Consider the following 15,656-nt stretch of genomic DNA (forward strand, 5'->3'; position numbering starts at 1 on the left):
CAATGAGCCATTGAATAGGATATTTGGACCTTGGTCCATTTCCCATCTCTTTTTTCCTTTCTAGCTGCCATGAGGCAAGCGGTTTCCTTCAACACAGCTGCCACCATGATAGGATGTACTGTCTCATCATAGGCCCAAAAGCAACAGGACCAAATGATCATGGACTGAAACATTTAAAATTGTCAGGCAAAATAAACTTTTCTCTTTATAATTTCATGTTCTCAGGTGTCTTGTTATAGCAATGGGAAACTGACTTACACATCTATTTGTAGTTAGGCATAATAACTATCTATTTGGTATGTTCTGAATTTGGAATCTTCATCTTGTTCCAAGAACCATGTGCTGGAATCATTTTATTTATAAATATTTTATGCTTCTCACTATACAGTTTGAATAAATGAAAGACTAATACTTGTTAGGGGTTTCCCTATAGCTTTCTTGTTCTCATATGCATCACAATCAACCCCAAAACTCATAAACATGTACAAAATCTATCTTTTATTGTACTTCGTTACAGGCCACTTTGCTTCCATTGGGTATCCACCATCAAGAAATAAATTTAAAAACAAACAAGAAATCAGGGACCATCCTGGTATGTACAAAAGAAGACTTTAGGTTCTCTCTGGATTGATATCTTTTATGTTCATTCCTATTGTTTAAGTATTGTCAAGTTTTTCTTTTCTAGAATAATTAATTCCATGAAGTCTCAAATTTCCTACTGTATCTTTGCCTTTATTATTTACCTTTATAATTTTAAGCAATGACTTTCTAATTTTCTGTTTGTTTTTAAGAATGTGATATTCTCTTTTATTAAAATGTTCCATATTATTTTCAACTACAGCAGTATAAGAAAGTACAAATTAAAAAAAAGGACACCTTAGATCCCACCAACAAGAAATAACTCTTACCAAATTTAACACCTAATAGATGGATGAAAGGAGGAGTAAGATAGATCAGTAGTTCTCAAAGTCTGGTTTTCAATGCCCTGAGTATCCCTGGGATCTTGTGAAGGAATGTGCAAGGTGAAGGCTATTATTTTTGTAATACTGAGAAAGTAGTTCCTGTTTCTCTGTATGAACACTGTACTGATGATGCTTAAGTAGGGGGTCAATAAAAATGCTGTTTCCTTAGCAAAAAAAAAAAGAAAGAAAGAAATTAAATTCAAAATATGACTTCATTGTCCAATCAAGAACACAAGGATCACATACAAACACACACACGCCATTCTCTCCTGTATATTCAATAGGCATCACTATCTATCAACTTCAATTTATAAGGTTACTGATGTGTTTGTAAAATATGAAAATATAAACATTCTGTTGACTGGAGATAATCAATGGAGGCACCTGACAACATTATAAGTATAATCAAGAAGGATAACTTAAAATAGTTCATAGAAAATTCTTTTAGATCTTTTTAAGATTAGTTTTCTCTATATATGTCCCACTTCCATATTTCTATAAGCAAAAATACCCAGATTTTTAAGAAATGATCTGTCTTTTTGAGAGCCAACTTTGTTGAAATGAATTTTGTTAAGCCATAAACAAACTTCATGTTCTCTTGTGTTTGCAATTATTTTTTCTGTGTGATAATACAAAGTGTATCAGTACACTCAAAGAAATAAGAAGTGTGGATGCACAGTTGCAAACGGACAAGGGTAAATTAATATGAGTACAATTCACCCATCAGAAACACCATCAACAGTGGACATGAGACACTCCCATTTCCTGCACGTGTATGTAGTGCTAACAAGACCTCTCAGACCAACTAGCTTGCTCAATTGACTTAGTATCTCCTACCTCAATTCTGAATAAAGATGTAGCAGAGGAAACTCACTGAGATGCAATGATTCTATGACCTCTCATAGGCAAGACAGAAATGAGTTCTCATGGAAAATAACTTGAGCAAAGCAACATGATACCGGGCAACATGATTAGTACAGCTGTTTCCCCAATTTAAGGAGCAAGGCCCCTGAAATTCTCAAACAATTTGAATATTTTAGTAGAGAAAATCAAATATAAAACTTTCAATGGACAAACAGTTCTCTATCTTGCTCTATTTTTTTTTCTCTAAAACTTGTCCTTCTTTTACTTCTGATTAAATAAATATGCACATCCTTAAACAATGAAACGATGATCAAAATATTTTAGGAAACTATCATTCTCTCACTATTCAATATGAAATGTATACAAGTTAATTATGTAATGGGTAAAGCTGAAGAATTTGTGGAATTAAAAAAAAAGATTCCAAGGAAAAATACTGACAGATATCTATAGGAAAACTTCCAAGGAACTACCTGTGCTATTCTTGAAAAAGTAGATTTTTTTCTTTGTGTTTTTAAAGTTCTTCAAGAAGTGGTATGGTTGAGGATCTAAAAGTGCTAAGAAGCCTAACAGTCTAGAGAGTGTGCCTTCCACAGTCAACAATACAATTCCATGAAGACTGAATAACTTTCTGTAGTAAACTGGTATTCACTTTTCAGGCATTTCTTGCCAGTTGTAATGGTAAAATTATCTATTCTTAAGACTTAGTGTATTTTTGAATAAATACAGAAAAAAGAAAAATGAAGTTTCTTAAACTGGAAGAACATTATTACCCATAAATTTTTTCATTTGTGAATTTAGAGCTATGATGCAAAACCAAAAATGTGAGTGAGGACAGAATGGTTTACTGGACCTGACTAGGATTTCATACAAATAGCCTGGTTAGCCCTTTGAACAGATGACACTGTTCTAAGGGCAGTAGACACATGTATGGCCCAGGTAGCTGTCTCTGGACTGTTGGCCACCATGTCTCTTGAACACTTTCCACTCCAGTTGGTTCTGGCTTCTTCCAGTTCCCCCCTTTCTCTAGCACACAAACAAGAAGGCTTTGCTTGTGCTTTAAAACACACCAGATCAATCTAACATATCTTAACCTTTCACTAGGTCTATCGAAGAGGTAAAAAAGGAGTTCCTTCTCAAAAAAAATGAAAGATGGATAGACACCAAGTAGGTCTAGTCAGTGAGTTGTAGGGTACCTAGGCTTTCTTCTGCCACTCAGCTGCATTTCTGAAAACAAAGTCCACAAAAGTTTCTAGAATTTTCACATTTTTCCCTGTTTCTCAATTCCTGGGGGAGGAGGAGGATCTAGAATCCTTAGGTAAGGGTACCTTTTAGGTATATTGTAACAAAAATATTCAAGATATAAATTATATACAATAATTATCTCAAAATTTATGCTTCAAAGTGAAATATTTTGAGCAAAGGATACATATTTGCAACATAATTAATAGAAATGTATGTTCCTAAAATAATTGGGATTTAAACCCCTAAAGACCAGTATATGTACATATTTAAATTTGCCCCCAAACTTAAGAAAATACCTGTATTTATATGCAAAGATCTGCGTACTAAAATGTGTCTGATCTCTGTTTTAAATATGTACCTATATAAGTTTTTAAAGCTTAGTTTAAAATAAAGATATTGCTGCCCTTTCAAAATATTTCAATACCATCTAGGAAGGAAAAAAAATTAACTCTCTAAATAGTTCATACAAACTATTTTTAACCCTCATTAAATACCTTTCTGCAGCTAATTTCCTAAAGATAGATTTGCAGTTATATGTGGATTAAGTCCAAAGCAGTTCCCTCTCCACACTGACAGGGTAGCCTCGTCTCAGTGAACATTTTTAATTCATTCTTGGACAAAGTTACAAATTTCAACATGTGACAGAACTTGAAAATGTCTTAAACAAGTCTGAACTTGGATTTAAAGTTACATTGTCAAGGGCCAAAGATCTGTCCACAAAATCAATATGGAAGAATAAGTGAATATTCTTTAGAAAGGCAAAAAGGGAGCAAGAATCCTATAAAGGCATAAAGAAATCCAAAGGAAACTTTACGGGGCCAGTCTCCGGTCCAAAGAATAAAAAACTTAGACAAGCAGATTTCCAGCAACAAAAAGCAGTTACTACACTGGAATGAATGTTGGGAAAGGGATTTGTGGTCATTGTACCTGGCTGAGAGGTAAAACTGTACCATCACTGAACTCTCTACCCTTGGACAGTAAAGTACCCTGTGTAGCATCCAGGAATCTTTACTTAAAAATTCACCTACCTTATGGAATACATATTTAATACAACGAAGTTCATTAAAGTTTTCAAAATTTAATGATATATATAATGTATGTATAATTTCTAGACCACTACACAAATTTGTACTATATTTATTGGTATAAATAAAATGAGATTCCTTACCAAGGATGAATTCCAATTGTGGTTCATTTGGAAACTTCTGAATACCTAAAAATAATAGGTGTAAATTCAGATTTAAAAAATTCAACTCATTATCAATAATATGGCAGTATATATTACTGTATTTTGCTCTGACCAGAATGTACAAATATTATTTGACAGAATATATTCATGGAGCTAATCAGGCTCAATCACTGTAAGTTCTCAGAAGAGGGCATACTATTTGTAGCCAAGCTAGATGTGACTGGAGATCCATTTCTTTGGAAAGCATGCAGACAGAAGTAAAACCTTTAAAAGGAACCACCTCACCAAAGCACTCTTTTAAATTGATTTTTTTTTTTTTTTTTTTTTTTTTTAAATTCAGGCTGCTCTGGCTGGCTGCAAATAGGAAATCATTAGCTAAAGGAAGTCTCCAACTAGGGTATGATGGGCATAAATCATGATGCTGGTTGTTCTGCTCATTTATTGAGAGCTTAATCCAATATTCTTATAAATGTTCCCATTCCTTTAGTTAGCAATGTTTAAAAAATGTAACATGGCTAAATGACTTTATGATGAAATAGGAGGGAAAGTGAGTCTGAGAAATAAAAGAATGGAAATGAAAACATTTAATGGTTGGAAATGGAATGTTAGGTGTCAGTAAGTGGTAACGCTAAGGTGAATGCTACACAGACAGACAGGACAGGGTCCTCCTGAGGCAGAGCCAGTGAGGACTGGCTGCGGGATGCCATCTGTTACAACTCATGGGTGGCTCAAGACACCAAAGTAAAATGCATGGAAAAGGCAACCACTTGGCAATAAATGTAAGAATAAGAGTAAAAAAATACTCTCCTTGGTTATTTTTGGTGGTGCATTCATGAGACACTATTCAAATTGACTGTCACTAATATATCTCTAAGGCCATGTTCTTTTCATAAAAATAATATTTTTATTCACAGAGTTAAATTTTTTTTTGCATGGTAACCACTTATTTTTTTCTCCTGCTGACATTTAACAATGCTGTGGTTAATAATTTTAGACTTTCCAAGAGAGGTTAGAGGGACAATCATTAGGTAGGTCTTTGTGAAATTCGAATAGACTGGATTTTTTAAAAGGTTATGAATAATTAACTCCGCTGGAGGCTTTGACAATCATACTTCTTGAGAATGCATCCAACCAACACCATTTTCTAAAGATAATTTTTATAATGTAAATTAAAGGAGAATGTTAGGAATATATTTGCCAGTGTTAAACAACTGGGAAACAAAAATCTTCTGAAAGAAAAAAGATGGAATTCATACTAAATTATAAAATGCAAACCCCAGATTTTTAAGCATGAGAGAAAACAAACAATTCTTCCAATGATTTTAATTACTTGAGTAGCACAAAAACCAATTCTAATGCTCAAATGCAATTTTGGCCAAATCTCTGAGCTTGCTCTAGTGAGGTGAATGAGTGCTCTCTGGCTGAGCAGCAACAGTCTAGCTTCCTTGTGCAACATTTTTTCACTAAGACTTTCAACTTAAATGTTTTTTGTTTTTAAAGAGAAAATCTCTATGTGTCAAAAAATAACTCTGTGTAAGAATATACAAATACCAATTATAAGATGTTCTTAAGTCTTAGTGTGTACAAGATATCTTTAAAGAGTATTAACTAGTGCTGATACTCAATAAATTACTGTGATTCGTCATTTGATATTTAACCATTTCATGGAATATCATCTACCTTTCCCAAGAGAAAAGACATGAAGCATACTATACACTCACATGCTAAGTAAATAGTGCAAAAGAAAAAGTTGTGCAATCTCATGCCATTTACTAAAACCCGCCTTTCCGTGAATACACTGGTATGTGTGTTTAGCTGACCCAATCTGCTTCTTCAGAGTTACAGGGAGGGGCACAATAACACTTACTTGTGAACTGAGTGCCCCTGCTTTCATTTGTCTGGGCTGTGGGAAGAAAATGCTGGCCTTCTTCTGATGCTCCTTCCTCTTTGATTTCCATGATTGTCCTTTGCAATTGTTTAATTTGCCAAGTATTCTGTTCCAAATGTCACCAGTCAATGATTTCTGGTAGATCTATCTTCACACTAAGGGTCTGATGTCTCACCCAAAAATTCTGCACACAGGAGTGAAAAAATCTCATTTACTTCGGATTTCAACAGAAAGCTAAGAATTAAAGGTAAGTAGAGCACAACTACCTATAAATAAACTTCCCTCCTCCCCATCCCACTCATCCATAAAATTATCACACTCATCCACGAGATCAACACACCATTAGTTCTAGGTTAAATAGGAGTTTTCCAAGCAATTCTTAAATGGTCACATGAGTGACTTCTAAATTCTGAAAGGTATGTTCTTTCTCTTCAGGTTAATTCCGAGAGCAGACAGATACAGGGGTTGCTAATGTAATACGTGCCTAATTTAGCAGCAAGGTCAGGCAGCTTCATATCAAGGCATTAGCCTGTTTTGTCAAGGTGAGAACTACTATCATTCCTTCCATTAAAATTGCCCTTTCTGCTCATCTCTCCATCTGCCCATCTTAGAATTCATGAACACAAAAAGGTAATCTGGCATGACATGCTGCTTCTGAGGTGGGCCAACAGGTTGTATAGGGGAGTTTCCAACCTTATTATTGTCCACAAACTTTCTTGATGTTATGCTTGATAAAGGTTTAATTGTTTAATGATTGAGGTATATGGTGAAGAGAATGAATAATAATTCTAAAAAGCTAAAACTCAAGGGGAAATGAAAGTAATAACAAGTTGATGAAAATTAGCACCGGGGAAAGATAGTCTCTCCAAAAATTTAATACCCTGTTACTCAGACAGTCTCAAATAGTTACAAATTCATTTTGATACTTAGCATGATATACATGACCAAGAATGAATTGAAAAAAAATCAATGTTGTTTTAAATCAAGTTACCAGCTGAATTAAAATGTGTGAAAAATCTTTAAGTGTCTACCCAGCACTGTTTAATGAGATAGCAGCAATCGAGTGGTTTGGAATACTGATGTGGTCTCAAACTTTACAAATCAACAGCCTCACTTTCTGTTGTTCTTAACAAAGCAGCTTCATTTATAATTCAATGCTAGTTCTTAAAAATCATCTAGCACAAATTAAATCCAGAAAGCATCTTGAATTCTTAGAAAACATTACAAGAAAGTTCCAGATAAATACATATTGGTTTCTAATAATATAAGGAAACACTTTTTGGTGCAAAGTGCTACTGCACCATTAATTAGACCAAATCTGTTAATTTAAAAATAATGTTTCAAAATGAAGATAATGCTTCCTAAATTCTTTTTCAGCTATGAAATTTAGAAGTCTTTTCTGATCAGGAAAGACACATTCGCTGCACTCCCAAGGGCCTGTGACAAATTCCAGTAGTAGGATTATACCCACAGAGGTATATTCAGGTATTCACACCTGAATATAAGAACCTTGCTAACTTCACTATGTTCCTTTACCAAAGACTCAAATCTTAATCCTGATAAGTCATCTTAAAAATGTGAAAGGAGATTTACATGAGGCAGTATGAATGAATCCTTATAAAATAACAGCTCAGTACAATAATAGGGAAAATTATTAAAATCAATGTCCATTCTGTGTGTGATTGTGCACACTTGTGTAATTTGGGGGTGAGAGGACGTGACTGAAGCAAGATGTCTGCAATGACTCCTGGCCAGGACCCACTGTAAGCATATCAACCGTTTAAAATGAGTTCTCTAAGTAAATATAACTGCAAATTTAGAGAAAACTGAGCCAAAGTTACCACACAAGGATTATGTGGACACCTCTGAGTTTCTATTCATTTTCATTCCTCCTTTGATGCACTGAGGACTAATTGAAGATTTAAAGAGCATTCTTGAGAAGGAATCAGTGACTGAGCTCCAGGAAAGAGCTGCATTTCTAGCTGATAACCGGCACATTTGCCTATGGTTGTGGTTTGGTACAATAGTTCCTTTTCTGTGTCTATTTGGAAATTTTCTGGTTTGGTGATCATGCACAAGAACAGGCTATGGTTTTTGCACACCACGAGTATCTTTACAAGACAACTTTTAAGCATAGTGACTACTCAGTCCAGTTCTCATATCTCTTGTCCTACTCAGAAAAGCAACAGGCTAATGGTCATAATAGTTAAAAAATATTCTTGGTTTTCTCCCCCTGCTCCACCAGGGAAGAGAAAGGATTGAGAGCTACCATTCATTTATGTGTAACAGAGGACTGTTTCTCACTGACTGCTGTAATATCAGGCATTTGTTAATATTTTGTACATTGTATACTGCAAAGAAGACTCTGACATGCAGGTCGAAACACACAATTAGGAAAGAAGACTAGTAACACCGTGCAATGAAGGACAAAATGTGATGTGTTCAATGTTGGAACCCTGCACTGTGATGTGGGCCATTTACTGGTGATAAGAAATAAAACAGCATCAAGATGTTGTGGCAGAGCGCTCTGGGGGTACAAGAGATGATGTTAACGAGCATGCCCTTGGCTGCCATGCTTTATTAGACACCACACTCTACTCCAGTGTCAGAGAACATACTCACGATCAAATTCGAGAATATTTTTAAAATAAAATGGAGATGAATGAAATAAGATCAAGGGATTTTGATAAAAAATCTAGAAGATGAATGGAGGGAAAAGAAGACTCAGATCTCTTAGTGATTACATGTAACAAGTTGTGATAAGGCAAATATTTTGCAAATATTAAATATTACAACTCAATTAAAAGTCTTTTCCATACATCTGTCTGTAGAGCCACAACACTTGTCAATCCAGAGCAAGAAAGAACAAAACAATAATGTTCAAAGAAACAGGATGCACTAAATCCTTTCTCCTTTTACACTATATGGTTGTACCTGGTTGGCCAAATTCTAGAATATTTACATAGTCGACTGAAGGTAATGCTGGCACTGGTGAGCGTGAAGCCAGAGATAGACAAGGAGAGGTGAGTGAGACCAGGATGGAGGGTGGGAGAGCCATACTCCTCTCTGGGACTTGAAGGCCTGGAGTGTGGAGAAGATCCTTGGTGGATGGCAGGTGGTCTTCTTGCCCCACATTGTAAATATGGGATAAGCCGCCTTCCAGGATGCCTCTGTGTCAATGCAGGGCTTTCTCCTAAAGGTGGAAGAGGGTCCCTCATATAGATGGGCAGAGGTACAGGACCTTTGTTAAAACTCAGGATTCCCTCTGCTTCTCTAGTGTACGCATGGACCCAAGAAAAGACTATCTGACCTCAAAGTGGGTACAGAAGAAAGCAGAACTGAGACCTAGCAGGTGAGCCTTGGGGGTTATTGACAAAAGGGATATGAGAACCCTGTGGCAGAGGTTGAGATATTAGCTTCCAAGGGCATGAAGCAAGTAGAAGATCCAGCCAAAATGCAACAGGCCTTCTTTCCCATCCAGACCCAAGGTAAGGCCTAGTTAGTCAGAACTTACTGACGAGGCTATGAGAACACAGCTTAGGGGTGACTCCTCCCAGGCAGGTGAGCAGTGATGGAGATGGGTCACCGTGCTTCAGTGGACAATATAAAACATCCACCCAGGAACAGCATGAGAGCAGCAAGTGTCATTTATCCAATGTCACACAAGCACGTGAGACCCATTTCCTCACTGGAGGAGATGCAGAGAAGAGACAGGCTAGCTGGGAGACACAGACAGAACAAGCTCTTTCTGGTATGGCTTACATGGTGTCATCAAACCGAGATTTAAACAGTAGTGGAGCATGTTGGTTAGCTTTTGGTCACTGTCGCAAAAGAAAATCAACTTAGAGGAGGGAAGATTTATTTTGACTCATGGCTTCTGAGATTTCAGTCTATAGTTGACTGGCTTTATTGTTCCTGGGCCTGTGGTGAGGCAGAACATCATGGTAGGAGGGCATGGTAGAGAAGAGCTACTTAGTTCATGGTGGCTGAGAAGGGGAGGGGGGAGTGACCCCCAAGGGCACACTCCTAGGATCTGCTTCCTCCAACTGGACCCTATTCTACCTCTTAACATTCTATTCAGGCTATAAACTTATCAATGGTCTGATCCATAGGTTAGGTTAGCATCAGCATGACCCAATCACTTCCACAAAGTCACCTCTGAATCTTACTCTAAGCCTTGGGGACATAACAGATCTAAACCATAACATGATCTAAATGTTGACGGGTTTATTTATTTATTTTTTCTTTTCTTTTCCTACTCTCAGCTAGTAGGTGCTTATGAAGTTAAAGAGGGGGGAAAAAAAAAGAACAGGTTCTTTCAACAAAAGAGAGAAGATCCACTCCTCCACTCCTGCCACAAATTGAAATGTTTTTATTAACTGACATCATGTTTTACATGGAATTTTTTCAATTTCAGCATATTTCTCTCTTTAAGCACATCATCTGTGAATATAAAAACATTAGGAAAAAAAAAATAAATGACTTAGGATGCTCCTTTAAAAGATGTCAGTCTTAAGAGGGAAAAGTAAAGTGACTATTTATAAAGAAACGTGGTCAATGTTGTGAAAGGGGAGCCATCAAGGTAAGGAGCACAATCAACAGCACCCGATGGAGGCTCACTGGGTTGTGGTCATCAAGAATGAATCAAGAATGAATGCAAGGGCTGGGGTTGTGGCTCAGTGTCAGCACTCTCGCCTAGCACACGTAGGTCCTGGATTTGACCCTCAGTACCACATAAAAATAAAATAAAGGTATTGTGTCCACCTACGACTAGAAGAAAAATTTTAAAAAACCCAAAAGAATGAATTCAAGGAAGAGGGTTCAGGATGAACTAGGTAAAGGAGTGCTTCCTTAGCATTCCAGACCAACAGAGCCCAGGAAGGAAGATGTGGGAGGATAAGAATTAGAGGGGTGGGGGGAAGGGAAAAAATAACAGAATGAATCAAACAACATTACTCTATGTAAATTTATGATTACACAAATGGTATGCCTTTACGCCATGTAGAAACAGAGAAACAACATGTATCCCATTTGTTTACAATAAAAAAAATAAAAAATAAAAAAAATTAAAAAAAAAAGAATTAGACAAGTCAGAGAACTGCAAGTAGTTCATTTTGGCTGAATATGAGATACTGTGTTTTATTGCCTTTCCCCTATGTTTTATTCATTTAAATTAATTTTGCTTATTTCAAGAAAGTCTATTATTGGTGCATATTATTTATACACACTGGTTGGGTTTCATTGTGCATATTTGCATATATATGGAAGTGTAGTTTGATCCATTTCACTCCCAAATATCTTCTCATCCGGCCTCCCTCTCAGTGGCCTCCCTCTCAGTGGCCTCCCTCTCAGTGGCCTCCTTCCTTTACCCTACAGACCTCCCTTCCACTTTTAAGGCATCTCTCTCTCTTTTTCCTATCTCTCTCCCCTCCCCACCACTGCCCCAAGCTTTTACGTATGGGAGAAAAGAGCGAGACTTAATACTAGGGATGGCATCATATTAAAAAACTTCTTCACAGAAAAGGAAACCATTAGCAGAGAGAAAAAACATCTTACAGAATGGGAGAAAATCTTTGCCAACCACTTTTCTGACAGAGGGCTAAAATCCCAAATAAAGAACTCAAGCAACAAAACACTACAGAAAAACAAGGACAACAACAAACCCTTCATCCATAAATGAATAAATGAATTGACTAGATTCTTCTCAAAAGAATTAGTACAGATCACCAAAAATTATATGAAAAAAAGTGTTCAACATCTTCAGACATAAGGGAAGTACAAATAAAAACTATAATGAGATTCCATCTCACTCCAATTAGGAAGGCAATCATCAAGAATACAATAATAAATGCTGGTGAGGAATGTGGGGAAAAAGGAATTCTTACAATTGGTATGAAGGTAAACTAGTATAGCCACTATGGAAATTAGTATGGAAGTTCCTTAAAAAGCTAAAAACAGCAGGGCGGGGCACATGTCTGTAATACCAGTAGCTCTAGAAGCCGAGGCAGGAGGATTGCAAGTTCAAATTTAGCCTCAGCAATTTAGCGAGGTCCTCAGCAACTTAGTGAGACCTTATCTCAAAACAAAAAATAAAAGGGGTTGGGGATATGGCTTAGTGGTAAAGCAGTCCTGGGTTAATCTCCAGTACAAAAAAAAAAAAAAAAAAAAAGATAAAGATAAAACTACTGTATGATCCAGTTGAACCAATCCTTGGTATTTATCCAAAAGAATTAAGGTCCACATACTTTATAAGTAAATACATATACATGTTTATAGCAACAAAATTCAGAACAGCCAAGTTATGGAATCAACCTAGATGTTCATCAACAGATAAATGGACAAAGAAAATGTGGTGTGTGTATATATTTATATAAAACAGAGCTTTTGTTTTTAAATTCTTGCAATAGATTTTTTTTCATATAAAATCTAATGGGTAACATAACATAAAACAGATAAAAGCAGAGCTACTCTGAGTTGGGACTGGAAAACAGAGACTCTACTCACTTCCTGGCCTTACTTGTCCTCTTCCTTGGATTTTGTGAAATACCTTCCTGGAATTCAGTTTGAAGCTTTCATGAGTCTTCCCATTTTATTTATTTTTTTATTGTGGTCATTGTTTCTGTAATTAAATGAGAATTGCCTCCAGAGAAAAACTACAGAGATAAGATCAGTTAGTATAGGAGACTGCAAGTCAGACTAGAGAGACTAAGCGTACTTATAAGAGTAGAAAGAACACGGGTTTAAATACTCTTTAAGCAGGAGGGTGGCATGATCATGTTTGAATTTTAGAAAATCCACCAGGTATCAAAGTAAGTAATGCCTTGCAAGATGGTAATGACATGCGAAACAACCTTACTTGAGGTTATTCTAATATTATAGAAAAATAAAATATTCTAGGAAAATAATAATGGGAGTCTAAACCAAGATAGAAGTAGATGATTAGAAAAGAAAATCAAGATTCCAAAGAAAGTTATTAATTAGAATTTACTGGCTGTAGTGATAAAAATCTTGGTGGAAATTATAGGAGACTAAACCATCTGGAAAGTGAAGAATTTTAGTTAACTATATTGAATATAGTTTTAACCATGTTGTTTTGAGGTAACTTCAGATATTCAGACAGTAGTTGAACACAGATGGATTAAGATTCTTGGGAGAGAAATTAAGGCCAGAAAAGTGTATTTGGAAATCCATGGCTTATAATTAAGTCAAAAGAATGTATAAAGTTCCTGAAAGAAAATACATGTACTGAGAAGAGAGGGTTTTGTGCCACCTTAAGGCACGAAAAATATTTAAGGAGATAAGAAGGAATTCCTTAGAAAAATCATGGACAGTAGTAAAGAGAAGCAGCAGAAAGGAGTAACCAATGGAATGGTGTTCTCCCTGGACTTGGGTATTTCTCAAGGAGAGGAGATCATTGGGTTCAGAGATGGCTTTATTTATATATTTACACATTTATTTATTTCCTTATTGTTAATGCTAGGGAACTGTAAGCATACGCAAATGCTGAAGGGATACAGTCAGAATAACAGAGAAATTGAGGGTTGAGGAGAAAGGGGGATGATTGATAGGGCTAGGAAAAATCTAGAATATACAGTCCACTGGAATGCGAAGAACGGTGGTGAAATGAGAGCGAAGCATGTCTGACAAGCCGGGGTGTCTCCTCAATTGCCTCAGTTTTTTAAATTTATTTATTTATTTTTTTATTTCAAGAAAGGCATATTTATAAATTAGGTTTAGGGGAAAATTTTTCAACCCAACTTCAAAAGCACAGACCATAAAGGAAAATATTAATAGCTGACTACATTACAATAAAAGTGTCCTGTGAGCAGAAGATACCTTAAAAATGAGAAAACAAACTATATACTGGCAAAGTAGATGGTGCCCGCTGACCTTTAGGATATATAAAGATGTAAATAATATCACTCCTACCCCAGCTGCAGTAAAACGCTGAATCAGGTATAAAAACAAAACTGTTCCTTAACTAAAAGAAGAAATAAGGTCTTAGGGCAACTAACTATGCTGACTAAAAGGAAAGACAGATGCTTCTATAGAACTGATAATGGGAAGAAGAGATGTCAGACCCCAAAATAAGCTGGCAATAAGAATCCGGACAAAATATTTAATGAATTAATGAAGGTCAGCACTGGGCTAGCATAGAGTAGAGAGGGGCTGAGAACCACCACCCCAGGCCCTCCCCACAGTCTAACAGGCTCTTCTTCACGGACCTCACGCGCATGCTTATGAGAAAACTAGGAGCAGGTGGGCGTCTGGTGGAAATGCCCCTCCATGACATATGCTTGTGGCAGGGGACAAGAGCCATGGCAGGAAAGCAAGAAGCACCACCTGAATCCTCCTCCCTCCAGAAGAGAAATGACAAACCCTGTTGCTGTAGGGACACAGATAAAGACTCACTAGAATGGGAGACGAAAGCAAGGGAGGAATGGGAAATTCTCCTGGGACCAGATCATGAAGGACACTGATCCTTCTATCGCTGTGATCTAAGATCAAGGAGCTTGCCTAAGAATCCAATTTAAAGAGAACCATAGAGTACCTCTGGCTCCTACCTCCAGGCCAGCAAACAACAAAACACAGGCCAGAGTAGACTGCCTACCACTGAAAGAGGAACTAGCATAAGCAGTGACCCTCTCTGTGGTTAGCAACCCCCAGGCAAAGCCTAAAGTGGAGAGTGGAGATCAAAGTCCCTGCCACTCAGCCCCTTCCTGAGCATGAGTTAATGCTGGAAGGATGTGTAGCCAGTGAGGCACTGAAGTTGGCCCTGGCAACAAGAAAACCCAAACTCAGCTAAATTACTGACTACACTGAGTCAAACTCTCCAACATGCAAATTAAAGGCCTACCAGAAAAAGTAAAATGCCCATTTTCAGGCATAAGTAATCTTTACCTCAGACTCAGGAGGAGCAGAGGAGAAAGAAAAATATTATTGAGAGAAAAATGCAGATAAGCAATGAAGAGGGCCATACTTGGATATTATAGCCAGTACTGGAAAGTCAGGAAGAGAATCAGAAAAAGAACATGCTGAAGATTTCATGGAAAAGGAAGACAGCCTGCATGATCAGATGGGAAATTTTAGCAGAGAAAGAGAAAATGTAAAATGAACAAAATGGAAATACTAGAGATGTAAAATGCTGTAACAGAATTGAAGGATGTCTGTAACAGGCTTATCCATAAGTTTAAAACAGTCAAGGAAATAGTCAGTTTGAAGGCAGGCCAATAGAAATCACCCAAACTGAAACAAAAAGAGGAAAAAGTGACAGAGCAAAAGTGCACCCAAAAACTCTGTGACAACACCAAACAGGCTAATATGTGTGCTATGTGACTGTTGGAGGAATTACAGGACCAAATAAATATTTGAGGTGATAATGGCTGAGGATTTTCCAGGGGTTGAAAGACATCAAAACACAGATCCAAGGATGTCAGAAAACCAAGAAGATTACACCACCACCACCCCCACACACCAATAAACCAACAAGCCAAAAGAGAAAACAAAGAAA

General features: G+C 36.8%; 1 protein-coding gene across 8 annotated transcripts in view; it reads right to left on the reverse strand.

Moving 5' to 3' along the window:
* The window catches only part of INPP4B (inositol polyphosphate-4-phosphatase type II B), a 781,666-nt gene that overhangs the window by 359,400 nt on the left and 406,610 nt on the right, over nt 1-15,656 (reverse strand). For all 8 annotated transcript variants that reach the window (XM_079154820.1, XM_079154821.1, XM_079154817.1 and 5 more), the window contains 2 exons: nt 6,125-6,329; nt 4,237-4,281 (listed from right to left, as the gene is read on the reverse strand). In XM_079154820.1, coding sequence (XP_079010946.1) covers nt 4,237-4,281; nt 6,125-6,215 — 136 coding nt within the window. In that variant the 5' untranslated portion in view covers nt 6,216-6,329. The remainder of the gene's footprint in view (nt 1-4,236; nt 4,282-6,124; nt 6,330-15,656) is intronic.

Source organism: Sciurus vulgaris (genome assembly GCF_902686455.1).
Source record: "Sciurus vulgaris genome assembly, chromosome: 9".
In the NCBI taxonomy this organism is placed as follows: domain Eukaryota; kingdom Metazoa; phylum Chordata; class Mammalia; order Rodentia; family Sciuridae; genus Sciurus; species Sciurus vulgaris.